At 35.3% G+C, this 12,218-nt stretch overlaps 3 protein-coding genes across 5 annotated transcripts; 2 read left to right on the top strand and 1 right to left on the bottom strand.

Annotated features, from left to right (window-relative positions):
- Positions 1 to 746: 746 nt before the first annotated feature.
- tmem70 (transmembrane protein 70) lies at positions 747 to 2,353 on the bottom strand. The gene is made up of 3 exons (XM_043255093.1): positions 2,036 to 2,353; positions 1,434 to 1,533; positions 747 to 1,341 (listed from the first exon to the last, which is right to left on the bottom strand). Exons 1-3 carry the CDS (start codon positions 2,207 to 2,209, stop codon positions 899 to 901), a joined length of 717 nt encoding a protein of 238 aa, XP_043111028.1. The 5' UTR covers positions 2,210 to 2,353; the 3' UTR covers positions 747 to 898.
- Positions 2,354 to 2,435: 82 nt separating this feature from the next.
- On the top strand, positions 2,436 to 4,249 carry elocb (elongin C paralog b). The gene is made up of 4 exons (XM_043255130.1): positions 2,436 to 2,578; positions 2,933 to 2,961; positions 3,119 to 3,262; positions 3,560 to 4,249. The coding sequence occupies exons 2-4, from the start codon at positions 2,958 to 2,960 to the stop codon at positions 3,748 to 3,750; spliced, it is 339 nt and encodes a 112-aa protein (XP_043111065.1). The 5' UTR covers positions 2,436 to 2,578; positions 2,933 to 2,957; the 3' UTR covers positions 3,751 to 4,249.
- A 925-nt stretch (positions 4,250 to 5,174) lies between these two features.
- ube2wa (ubiquitin conjugating enzyme E2 Wa) lies at positions 5,175 to 8,386 on the top strand. 3 transcript variants are annotated; one of them, XM_043253849.1, is made up of 6 exons: positions 5,175 to 5,290; positions 5,845 to 5,936; positions 6,763 to 6,865; positions 6,953 to 7,108; positions 7,196 to 7,271; positions 7,421 to 8,386. In XM_043253849.1, the coding sequence occupies exons 1-6, from the start codon at positions 5,276 to 5,278 to the stop codon at positions 7,432 to 7,434; spliced, it is 456 nt and encodes a 151-aa protein (XP_043109784.1). In that variant the 5' UTR covers positions 5,175 to 5,275; the 3' UTR covers positions 7,435 to 8,386. The 3 variants fall into 3 exon arrangements, with proteins under 3 accessions (XP_043109784.1, XP_043109774.1, XP_043109794.1); XM_043253839.1 differs by lacking the exon at positions 5,175 to 5,290 and adding an exon at positions 5,361 to 5,591; XM_043253859.1 differs by lacking the exon at positions 5,175 to 5,290 and adding an exon at positions 5,580 to 5,601.
- The last annotated feature ends 3,832 nt before the right edge of the window (positions 8,387 to 12,218 follow it).

Below are 12,218 nucleotides of genomic sequence, written 5' to 3'. Positions count from 1 at the left end.
CGTGTAAAGAGTAGGGGTAAAATCCAAAAATAAGATAATAAGCTGGGAAAAAAAAACAACAAAAAAAATTTCAATGATTTTGTGAGAATGCAAAATCAACTTATTTTCTTACCCATTTCTTTTTTTTTTTTTTTTTGCATTATCATTTCCATTTATGAGCTCCATATCCCAAAAAGACAGCCTTGTTATAATCTAAATGACCAATTATTTGTAAAATCAGTAATGGTCTCATTTCACTATATATATACATCTTTCTTTTGGCTCATAATGATTTGGACCACAGAGTCTCTAATGTCAGATACTAATAGATCAAACTGAATAATTAAGCAAATAGTGTTGTGTAACAACAAATGAACAAATACGTTATTTAACTCACCTTCATAGCTGAACCAAACGCTAACTTGCTCTGAAGAGCAGAATAACCTTCTCTCCGAAAAAACTGTACAAGGCAATCCCACAATATAAAAAATAGAAAGTGAAGCATACAAAAACATCATAATTGTTATTGAATGAATAAAACTAGCAGATAAATATCTCTGTGTCTGAAATAATAAGTGTCCGAATTATGTGTCAGAGTAATGCACTGCATTGCTGTGAAACTTCCCCTTTAGATAGAGAGGTCACTGGACTTTTTCCCTCTATAATAAATAGCACTGGATATGAAAATAAGGAAATACTAGAAAATAGAAGTCAGACCATAAAATAGTCAGACCAAAAAAAAGCAAGACATTTTGAGAGGGAGGGCAGATGGTAAATATGTATTTTAGTTTATTTACACTTTTGCTGCATTACAACTATACTGGATGACATGCCAGCCTGCCAATATTAAATACAACACAGGAGTCCATGATGATGAAAAGACATTATATTAACACTGGACAGATTTAGCATGGACAAATTAACTTTTATCCGGTTTGTTCAAGTCATCTGTGTCAAAAGAGAAAGGCCGGTCGTAACCCATGAGGTGGTTGTAGGCGTGGGGCAGAGAAAAAAGCTCTGGGTTAACCAGCATTGAGCGTTTTTTGGCATAAAAGCTGGTGAACATCCGAGAGACATCTGGGATAACTACATCGCTCTGATGAAACACAGTCCGCTTCTCCACTAGAACAGCACTGTAAGTTATGGCCGTGTACATGTCTGTCTCCGTGTTGTGGTACAGACGCACTATATAGCCTTTGGTGAGCATGTGCAGGAGAAAAGGAATCACAAACGTGAAGAGACCTATGCCGCAGAATGTCAACAGCTGTGCCATGCTGTTTAAGTCGACGCCTGCCTTCTTGAGGATAAATGGCATCACACAGAGAGTAAACATACTGCTTGAGTAGGACAACAACTTCACACCTACAATAAAACAGCAAATTTAAATCATTTGATTATTTCAGAGGTGTTTTACAAGTATAAATGCTGTATGTTTTATGCGCCAGGTAATTTACCAAGGACAGCTTTTGCCAGGCTGCCTCTGTAGATCAATTCTCCATCTTTGCTCTGGTCTGGTAAGGGTTTATACCATCTAACAGCACAACATGGCAGGACCTGCAAACGTTCAAATTTATTAAGAGTTGCATTTCTAGAAAAACATTTCTCAATAAAGTGTAGCTTATCTTTATTTTATTTTTTTAATTGAATAAAATAAATGCATTATTTAAAGATGCAAATGTTAAGCTTTTCGAGTAAAAAAAATATGATGTGACAATTTTTTTTTTTTTTAAATAAGACCATGTGGATGTACATTTCCTTACATTTTATTTTAGATGTTTATACAGGACAGGCCGATTATATATATATATGTGTATGTATGTATGTGTGTATGAGTATGTGTGTGTGTGTGTGTGTGTGTGTGTGTGTGTGTGTGTGTGTGTGTTGTTTTTTTTTTTTGGTTTTTTTTTTTTTTTTGACCGGATCTGCGGATTTTTTTTAAATGATTAAAACATAAATAAGTAACAACTGTCTTTTTGTCCAGGCTGACAGTCTGCAAACACAATTGCACCATGTACACAACGTTAAATGGCATATTTGTTAGTATTCTATTAGGTACCTTTTTTGCATGGACGTTCAAAAATGACCTTCGGATCTCACGCAGCAAATGTCCCTGCCTGATATTCCCATTGTTGTGTAAAGTCGGACGAACAGCGATTTGGATATGTCTGATGATCTGTTGCTGGTTTTTTGACAGGCACCGAAACCCCTGCAAAATCCCAAACTGATACATTTTATAATGTGGAGTTCTCCCACTTCCTCAGACAGCGGCAAGACGACTAAACACCGGAAGAGGTTTTGTCTACCGCCACACATGCGGTCTATCTGTGATGGGCTACTCAAAACCTCACCGGTGTAAATAAGTATATACATTACACATTACACCTGAAAGACACTACAACCGAAACTGCACACAATTCTGGTGTATTATTCATTATTAAAACATATAGGTGAGGACTATTATTTTGTAATATATCGGAAGTGCATCTCGGCCGAACAAATGTTTCCTGTTGTCGACAGTGACAACAGAAGAAGCAGCTGCCAGAAGCTTACCGGAGAGAAAACTGAAAAAACTTGCCCATACCATCTCGATATTAGTGAGGTGAGACATTATGTCGTGTATTTAATTATAACTATTAAATCTTGATTCGTGCGAATGCTGTCTACTGGACTATTTTTGTACGCTGTGCTTGAGCTAACTGGCAAGTTAACTCGTAGCCTGTGATTTACTGTAGTGCTTACACGGCCCAGGCTTTCACAAGACTAATGAAGCTGTTTTATTTTTGTGCTAAATTTCAAAATAAATAACGGTTATATTTTATATAAAGTAGACTGTATAGATATTAAGTTCTTGGCAGGCATTTTCATGAACGTCTGTATGTGCTTTTTGTAACGTTGCATTATATGTTTCTGGGTTTGATTTCTGTTCGACTTAATTTCTCTCTTAATATTTCAGAGACTGACAAGGGAAGGTGGTAAAAATGGGTAGGACATTTTATGTTTTTGTAACAATACTTATACTGGGCCTAATACATTTGTGTTATTGGTAAAATAAACCCATGTAGCACTTTTAAAATACACTTTTGAAATAGACACTTATGTTGGTGGCTTAAGAGTATGATCAAATTAATATATATTTTAGATGGAGAAGAAAAAACCTATGGTGGCTGTGAGGGGCCAGATGCCATGTACGTGAAATTGATTTCCTCTGATGGCCATGAGTTTATTGTGAAGAGAGAACATGCTCTGACGTCTGGAACAATCAAAGCTATGCTTAGTGGTCCTGGTGAGTATTTGTTGATAAATAAATGAATAACAGTTGATTACATTCATTTAAATAGCATCTATGACCATTTTTTTTTTTAGATTTTGAATTATCAGTGCCGAATTGTTTTTAGTATTATGTGTTTTTATTATTATTATTATTATTATTATTGTTTTCCTAACTGATATTTAACAAACAGTAGTTATTCTGCGTTCTCTGCATTTCTTTAAATTTGATGTTTTATGTGTATTTTTTATATTTGTGTTAATCTTAATAAAGCATTAAAGTGATTGTAACATAGCTTTGTCTGTTTTTCAGGCCAGTTTGCTGAGAATGAAACAAATGAGGTCAACTTTCGAGAGATCCCATCTCACGTTCTTTCTAAAGTGTGCATGTACTTTACATATAAAGTTCGTTATACTAATAGTTCAACAGAAATCCCAGAATTTCCTATTGCTCCAGAGATAGCGCTGGAGCTTCTGATGGCTGCAAACTTCTTAGATTGTTAAATATAAAAAAGAAACACTCATATACACATCTGGATGCAGAATAAATATGAAAAGCAAAATATTATTGGTTTATTTTATTGCTTTAATACATTTAATTTTGCAAAAAGAGATCTGGTGTGCTGAATTAGAAGTATAACTGCGTTTGGTTATTTGTTATATTAACCTGTAATTTCCCCCCTCATTTTTTTTAAGTGGATATCTAAGTTATTTTGATTTTACATTTTATTGTTTTAAGGTTTGACACCCAGTATTAACTTGATAATTTATGTATTGCAAAATAAAGATGCATGAAGTGATGCTCTCATATTGAATATTTTAATAAAAGTCAACCTGACAGACATGTAATTTTATAACGTATGTGTTAACAAGTTAAAAAATTTAGTTGAAATAGATTTGTTACACCTTTTCTGCACGTGGGTTCATCAGACAAACGTCTTGTAATTGTCCGCAGTAGTCATTTATCAGTTGTTAAATGAATAAAATCAGCTGTTGTTGGAAATATTTTGTTCGTTTTATTCTGTTTTGCGGATTACTTATGTGCACGTAATCCTGGGATAGTTCACCCAAAATCTAAATTCTTTCATCATTTACTTACAAGTTGTTCTCAACCTGTAAGAATTTATTTCTTCTATGGAACACAAAAGAAGATATTTTGAAGAATGTGGGTAACCAATCAGACTTGTGTTTATTTTATTTTATTAAACAATTCTAAACAATGGAAGTCAACAAATGTTTGGTTACCCACATTCCTCAAAATCACCTTTTATATTTATCAGAAGATAGAAAATCGTACAGCTTTGTAACAACTTGAGGTGCTTAATAATGTAAGATTTTGGATGAATTATCACCTAAAATCAAACGGTGACTTTAGGCACAAAATCATAAAAAGAAGTGTCACTTAAAATAAATATTTCCTGTTTTCCATGGGGGACTTTTTGCTTTGTCGAGCACGGTTTAATGTCATACATCCAACACTGAATATAAATATATAATTTATTATTAGTCCCTACAATAGTGTAATAGTTTTTATGTTTCCTTTAATTCTTTCCTGGTTCTACTGTGCACATTTAGATGTGTTAATTAGTAAAGTCCTTTGAGGACTATACAGTATAGCGTGGTACGTTGTCACAAAATGCCAATAAACATTGTTTTCTGCAATAACGGAGAGAATTAATTGGATCAAGGTATGTACCTATGGGAACGTGACTCTTAAAAATAAAAATACCCTAAGTAATATTTCCTGGAGAGAACAGTGTGGCAACAAGCGCAGTGCACCTCTTTAAATTGCACCCAATTCGGTTAATTAGCACGTAACGTTGCAATTGAACTGTGCTGTATTTTCATACGTAAAAAGAGGATTTTTAGAGCGTTTTCGCTAGTGTAGGTGGATGTTATCAAGTTCACCTGTAGTACCTCCCCCTAAACATTGTTGCAAACTGTTAATGTTGTTGTTGCATTGCGGTTCCGTGAAAAAACCCGATCAGACGTCATTCGGCCAATCGCCTCTCTACAGGGGCTTTCCATCATGGCGTCGATGCAGGTGAGTGTTTCCCTACACACACAAGCAACTATTTTCAAATAACAGTGTAAATGATTTTTCACACGTAGCTGTGACACGTACCCCGGGGTTCGTCCAGTGTCCCCGCCGGTGCTAATCTGAACCCGGGGCGGTCGGCTGTTTCCTCTGTACGCACATTTGTTTACTTTGTAAGCTAACGTTCAGTCAGTCTGACGAGCCAGTAAACTCTGTGCTGTCACACCGCACACTGCTGTGGAGGTGGAAGAAGACACTTCCGAAGAGATGTGAAACGGGAATTATGCATCGGAGTCCTTCCGAACCCGTAAATAATGGTGTTTAATCGCTAGCTACTGTAGCAGTGTAACTCGTTTGTTTGACTAGCTCCGTGTTAGCGGTCTGTTTGCTAGTTGTCATTTTTCGGTACTTTTCGGGCAATGGGATGCAATTAAGGAGAAGTGTTTAACATGATACGCTTTGTATTAAAATGGCGAATTAGTGGGTTAGAACCATGTAACGTGGGCTGTCCTGTTTGTACTTTGAGTTGTGAATTAAATCGAGTTATTTTGACTTTTCAGAAGCGATTACAAAAGGAATTGTTGGCATTGCAGAGCGACCCACCTCCGGGAATGACACTTAACGAGAGAAGTGTGCAGAACACGATCACTGAGTAAGTTGTGAGACGTGAAAAGATGCGAGATCGAGCAGTTGAGGCTGCATTATATTTCCACAACCTGTAACCTTCCCTTAAATGTATTTCAATGATTTGAAGTCTATTAGATTTATTTGTGAACGATTCACCCATGCTTTATTTTTAGTTTAAATGTGTTGACCTAATTTTTAATCCGTATTCTAACTGGATCTTCCAGTGAGAATTACAGAAGTGTGAAGTATGCGGACTATAAAAACATAATCATTTTAAACTCCGCCCTTTTAAGCCCAGGATTATTTTCCTCCACTTTTGAGTACTAAAGTACTACTTCAGTTTCATTTACTCACCCTTATGTCATGGCAAACCTATGAGGTTTAATTCATCTTTGAAACACAAATTAAGATGAAACCTGAGAGGTTTCTGTACCAAACCTTTTTCGAGTAGAAAAAAAAAACGTTTATAAAGAGGTTGTAAGCGTTATCAGTATTAGCTGTTTGATCCAACTCTTTTGAAGAGGCATGTTCTCTTTCATTCGCATGTGAATATTAAGAACACTTAAAAAGTAGTAAACAAATGCTTGAACATATTTTCATCAAATGCATCACATCCTTGTATACCTGTATAATCATCAAAATCTTGTAACAGAAATGCACATTAAAACAAGAAATGTTTCAATAAAATGATTTGAAGATGATCTCAGGGATTGAAATGGCGTGAGTGAGTAAATGATACATTTGCATTTCTAGTTTAAGTTTGTTTACTGAATTGGTTCACTCACACACACACACACACACACACACACACATGATAGTATTCTCATAAAAACAACTTTGTGTTTGTCCAGGTGGTTTATAGATATGGAAGGTGCTCCAGGTACTCTCTACGAAGGAGAGAAGTTTCAGCTCCTCTTCAAATTCAGTAGTCGATATCCTTTTGATTCACCTCAGGTAAATGCTGAATCTTTAGAAGTATGTTGTTGTTGTGTTTTGTCTCAATGAAACAAGATGAATGTTGCTAATGTATACTGTTTCTAGGTAATGTTCACTGGAGAGAACATACCCGTCCATCCACATGTCTATAGCAACGGTCACATCTGTTTATCTATTTTAACGGAGGACTGGTCACCAGCTCTGTCTGTGCAATCTGTGTGTTTAAGCATTATTAGCATGCTCTCAAGCTGCAAAGAAAAGGTAACTGCACCATTTCAATTAACCAAATTGGGAAATGCTTATGAGATGAATTCATTACGGTTGTCTAATGAACTGTTTGCTTTTCAGCGACGTCCTCCAGATAACTCCTTTTATGTTAAAACATGTAATAAGAATCCAAAGAAAACCAAGTGGTGGTATCATGGTAAGCGCATCCCATTATCTTCTAATAAACCTCAAGTTATTTGTATCAGATATATTAGCATCGTAACAAAGTCCAGATGACTTTGTTTGCTTTGCTTTGCTTTCTCTGCATGCTGAACCGACGTCCTCTTCTTTTGTTTCGTATTTCAGATGATACGTGCTAGTATCCAGATCATTTTGATATATAAACAGACTTTTCCAAGTACGTCAAGTACTTTATGATGCAGTCTTTGTGTTAAGACTGAACCAGCAGACCCTGGGATGGTGATTTATGTATGGATTAGGCGTACGCTTCTGCTGACTGGAAAAAAGTGCTTAAAAACGGCAGGAATGTAACCCACCCGGCAAGTATGTTCTGATGGAAGCAAGATGTGGAGCTTTTTTTCTTTTTTTTTTTTTTGTATGTTTGATTTATGTTGTATTGTTTTCTTTCATAAGCCTCTATAGGTTTGCACCGATTGTGCAATAATAACTTCAATGTGGGTTTGGAATAAAAGGAAAGTCAGTGCAAATCAGAAAACCAGCTACTGTAATGGATCAATCATTAAAAGCAGAGACAGAAGTCTATCCTTGCTTGGTTATGCACTGTGAGATTCGAACAGGGCACATCTTTACGTGTATTTTATGTAATATCTTAGCTGTATATTTTAAACCATAGTTTCTTTTAAAATGTAAGCCATTTTACGTTTAATATTGTAGCTGGGTGTGGTGTTTAGTACTATTCTGATAAATGTCATATTTACAGATATGTACAAAATTAATGCAGGGTGTTGATCATATGACTTGATCTTAAAGGGTATCTGGAATTACACATGCTTTATGGGTTAGGATTTAAGCACTGCTTTTATAGATAGACCCCCATTTTGTGTAGTTAAAACAAGAGGTAACTTTACACATAATCACTTTATCTTTTATGTAAAGCTCTATCTAGTAATATTAAAATTGTCTGTTTGATTTCTTAATTTATCCTACTGCGCTGGGAAAGGTTCTTTTAAAAAGACGGCTTTTCCATGTCGTTAGCGTTAGAAGAAGTAAAGTTTGTCTTCATTGTTTTGTTAAAACTTTATTTAACTTTATTTAAAAGAAATGTTCTTATTAAAGTAATATATTTTGAAATGCTGTCATGTATTTCAATTAGACTACTTCATAAATGTATATTGTGTGGCTTCAAGTACTGTTTGAGTTATGAAGTTATCCTTTAAATATGCAAACTGTGTTTCCTGTAGGTCAGTTCTATCGGTTGCACATAGCACCATTAATGCTGGTTTGTGATTGAATCCTCATGTGTCCACTAGATGGAAGCACAGTCACGTGGCAGACTACTGAACACTACTATTGGTCAAGTCAAGTGGCTTTTATTGTCATTTCAACTACGTATAGCTGTGCAGCACATAGTGAAAGGAGACAACGTTTCTCCTGGACCTGGTGCTACATGGAGTCACACTTACAACACACTTACAACCTGGTCATAGGTTTAGAGTTGTGAGCTGCATTCATTTGTATAACGACGAAAAAACTGTTTTCTAATTCAATGCATTTAAATATCAGTTAATTCTTGACAAAGCTGAATTTTCAGCAGCTCACTTGAGTCTTTAGAAATCACTCTAATATTCTCATTTGGTGCTCATTTGCTTATTATTAATGTAACGAAAAAACAGTTGTGCTGCTTAATATTTTTTGTTAAATGTGTGATACGTTTATGATTATCTGATGAATAGAAGTTAACGAGTCACTTTTGAACAGTTCAATGAATGTTTGCCGAATTTAAAAAGAAGGAAAAAAATGGCATTTGTAAAAATGGTATCAGAACATTTAATGAGTTAACAGTAGTAAGGTTAAACCGTTAAATAGTACTAACATAGTAATAGTTTAATTGTAGATCATTTTTGTGTATTATATTGTTTTGAATGAGAAATGGAGACCAGTAAAATAGAGCCATAGTGAGTAACGGGGAAGACTAGGTTATTTCAGATAGTTATTTTGTAATAAGTTGCTATAAAAGGTTGCAACAGTAGTTACAAGGCATCAGCAGGGAAAAAGACTAGTCATCGAGGATGATTCTTACTGTTTTTACAGTGTGTATAACCGTCTAGATGTATGTTTTCTCAGTGAATCAGCTCAAAACTAATAGCAGTGAGCCGTATTATAAAACGTCTGGAATGTTTATATAGATGTGATTCCAAAGGTCTCTGACTGATGAACAACACGGTCATCGGAATTTTCTTCTCCGTGAGATCCACAGGAGTATGAATGCTTTAGGATCTTCCTATCCGCTCTCTTGAAATGTGCCTGTCACGTCACCGTTACGGCAATGTAATGGTATCATCCAAATGAGCATGGTGTGGGAGTGGGTGTCATTTCCTGGTAAAGGGAATGGAATTAACAGTGCATCAGTAATCTCTCATGCTTGTTCTTTTTTAAGGAAGTTAACAGGCAAATGCTAAACCTGTTAGTCAGAAGGTCTGCTTCTCTTGGCTTATTGCAGTTGAGTTACCAACATTAGTGAGATAACGGCACGATGATGCAATGACTCTGAAATGTAGCTTTTTTTCCCCCTTTTGATAAAACAATCTGTAAATATAAAAATTAGCAGAAAAGTTCACATGTAATTTGATGATTCCTTGGCAGAAAGTACGTTGTTTCTTAAAACGACCCTCAAGAGTAGGCGTATAATTGATATAGGTTCAGATATATAACTGAATGTAAATGTAAACTTTGGCGATCAAACTCAAAGCATTTCTGGAAGCAAAATAATTGTCAGTGCATAATTAATAACTGATACTACAGATTGAGGTGAAAGCACATCACAAACGCCTTACAATGGGCTACATCCACCATTCTTTCTTTTATGCTGTCATCTCTAATGAGGAATATGCTGCATACTTTTTGAGTTTGTACAAGGGGCTCTTTATTGTTTGCTGGTATTTAGGCTGAAAATAGAGTTATCTAATCCACGGAGAGGCGTCACTTTGGTTGGCTTTTATTCACTGAGCCGTCAGTGAATGAACTGTCAGGTTTTGTAAGGCTGTGTAACACTGGCAGCTTTCTTAATAATCTTGCTCTGAAGCAAGACTACGTAGATGTTATTTTGATGATTTGTTAAACATATATAATGCAGAGCACCCCAGAGGTATGGACTAAAGGATAAACTCAGTTTAGAGCTCATTCCCTATTTGACTAGTGAGAGGAATCCCATTTCCCCTCTGACCAGGAACAAGCATGTGTAGCCTATTTAAATTCAGTTTTACAGCATTTGTATGTGGTTCCCTTATTTTATTACTCCATTGATAAATATGCCTGATATTTCTCTCCTACAGTCACTGGTATTTCCGCAAGTGAGTAGGCAGGGAAAGCCTCTGCATATCAGGCTTTACATGTAGTCACATCTTCTGCTACACGGTTCTTTACAGTTCATACAATACATTCATTTTAAAGTGTGGGTGATAGGACTATTAGGGGGCACAAATTACTGTTACATACAACAAATAACATTGTAATCAAATATTGTGATTAATGAACAGATATGGGCTAAAGAAGTTAAAATGTCCACATCAAAAGAAACTGATGTGAATTTATGTCCATAGAAAGCACATTAAATGTAATTAAAGCGTCTACTTTTAAGGTTTCAGGTACGTTTTTGGAGAATATAATTTGGTTAAAATAATGTTACATTGTCATTCTGTGTAACATGATGTTTATGTAAAAATTCATACAATACGCTTATTCTGTCTTTTACATATTAAGATATATAAAAGAATAAGGAAGAATATAAAATGTTATTGTTTTAAATGAGTAAATCCTAGGATAGTGGCAAATTTAATTGTAATTACTACTAATTAGTATTTTAATATTCTAGATTTTTGTTGTAAAAACACCTAACAAGATTGTTAAACTGACATTATAGTGAGTAAATTAAGTTATTCAGGGAAAATATGTGGGATATTTATTTTTGGCTCAGAAAAACAAAAACAAAATTGCAATTAATTCAAACAGAAAACTTTTAAAAACATTTTGTGGGAAACAACAACAATTTAAAGCAGTATTGCGCATTTAATTTTATGGTTAAACCCTTTTTTTTTGTCTGTGATCCATATACATTTTAATCTGCGTTTATTCTCTTTAGTCTCTTATTTCTGCAATGTTTTCTCTGCCATATTGTTTTCCCACAAAACACACTATAAAAACGAGCCTTGTTCTTTCCCTCATTTGTTCGGTTTCACCAGGCCGCAAAGAAATATCGAGCTGGATCGCGAGCTGAGTATCGTCAGCATAACAGTAAAGGCTAACACCGTATCTCCTGATAATATATCCCAAAGGTAACATGTAAAAGTAATGGCCCTAGTTCTGAACCTTGAGATAAATCCATACTACAAGATACCTCCTCTTTTACTGCTACGAACTGATGGTGTTCAGATAAGTATGATCTGAACCATGCTAAGGCATTTTCACTAATGCCAACAATGTTTTCCATCTATAGAAAGGTCGATAGCGCCAAATGCAGCACTAAGATCCAGTAGCATTAATAAAGAGATAAAACCATGATCAGATGATAGAAGCAGGTCATTTGTAACTCTGAGAACAATCTTAGCACTATGATACGGTCTAAATCCTGACTGAATTCCTCACAGATACCATTTTTCTCTAAAAAGGAATATAACTGTTAGGATATTACATTTTTAAGGATCTTTGTCAGAAAAGGGTGATTTGAGATTGGTATGTTATTAACTTTGGAGAGGCTTTGAGAGGCTTAGCAACGGACAATTTGAAGGTTTTGGGGACATATCCTAATGACAACGATGAATTAATAGCCATGTATTAGTAGTTTAGATGTAGTTGGTTTAGAGGATTTAACAAGTTCATACAATTCTGCCTCTCTTCTGGTAGAGAATAAGTGGACTTTATAGTGCACTGATGTGTTTCTGTAGCTGACAGCTACATGGTTACCAAT

Source organism: Puntigrus tetrazona, chromosome 2 (assembly GCF_018831695.1).
Source record: "Puntigrus tetrazona isolate hp1 chromosome 2, ASM1883169v1, whole genome shotgun sequence".
In the NCBI taxonomy this organism is placed as follows: Eukaryota; Metazoa; Chordata; class Actinopteri; order Cypriniformes; family Cyprinidae; genus Puntigrus; species Puntigrus tetrazona.
This window is presented reverse-complemented; position numbering and strand designations above follow the sequence as displayed.

What these genes read in the sequence shown, in the direction of transcription:
- ube2wa (XM_043253839.1), top strand. Translation starts at nt 5,568, where the DNA reads ATGCATCGGAGTCCTTCCGAACCC. An exon ending in GTGCAGAACACGATCACTGA is followed by an intron (nt 5,937 to 6,762) that starts GTAAGTTGTGAG and finishes GTGTTTGTCCAG; the next exon opens with GTGGTTTATAGATATGGAAG. An exon ending in ATCCTTTTGATTCACCTCAG is followed by an intron (nt 6,866 to 6,952) that starts GTAAATGCTGAA and finishes TACTGTTTCTAG; the next exon opens with GTAATGTTCACTGGAGAGAA.
- tmem70 (XM_043255093.1), bottom strand. Translation starts at nt 2,209, where the DNA reads ATGTATCAGTTTGGGATTTTGCAGGGGTTTCGGTGCCTGTCAAAAAAC. An exon ending in TGAACGTCCATGCAAAAAAG is followed by an intron (nt 1,534 to 2,035) that starts GTACCTAATAGA and finishes GAACGTTTGCAG; the next exon opens with GTCCTGCCATGTTGTGCTGT. An exon ending in CCTGGCAAAAGCTGTCCTTG is followed by an intron (nt 1,342 to 1,433) that starts GTAAATTACCTG and finishes GTTTTATTGTAG; the next exon opens with GTGTGAAGTTGTTGTCCTAC.
- elocb (XM_043255130.1), top strand. An exon ending in AGCTATGCTTAGTGGTCCTG is followed by an intron (nt 3,263 to 3,559) that starts GTGAGTATTTGT and finishes TCTGTTTTTCAG; the next exon opens with GCCAGTTTGCTGAGAATGAA.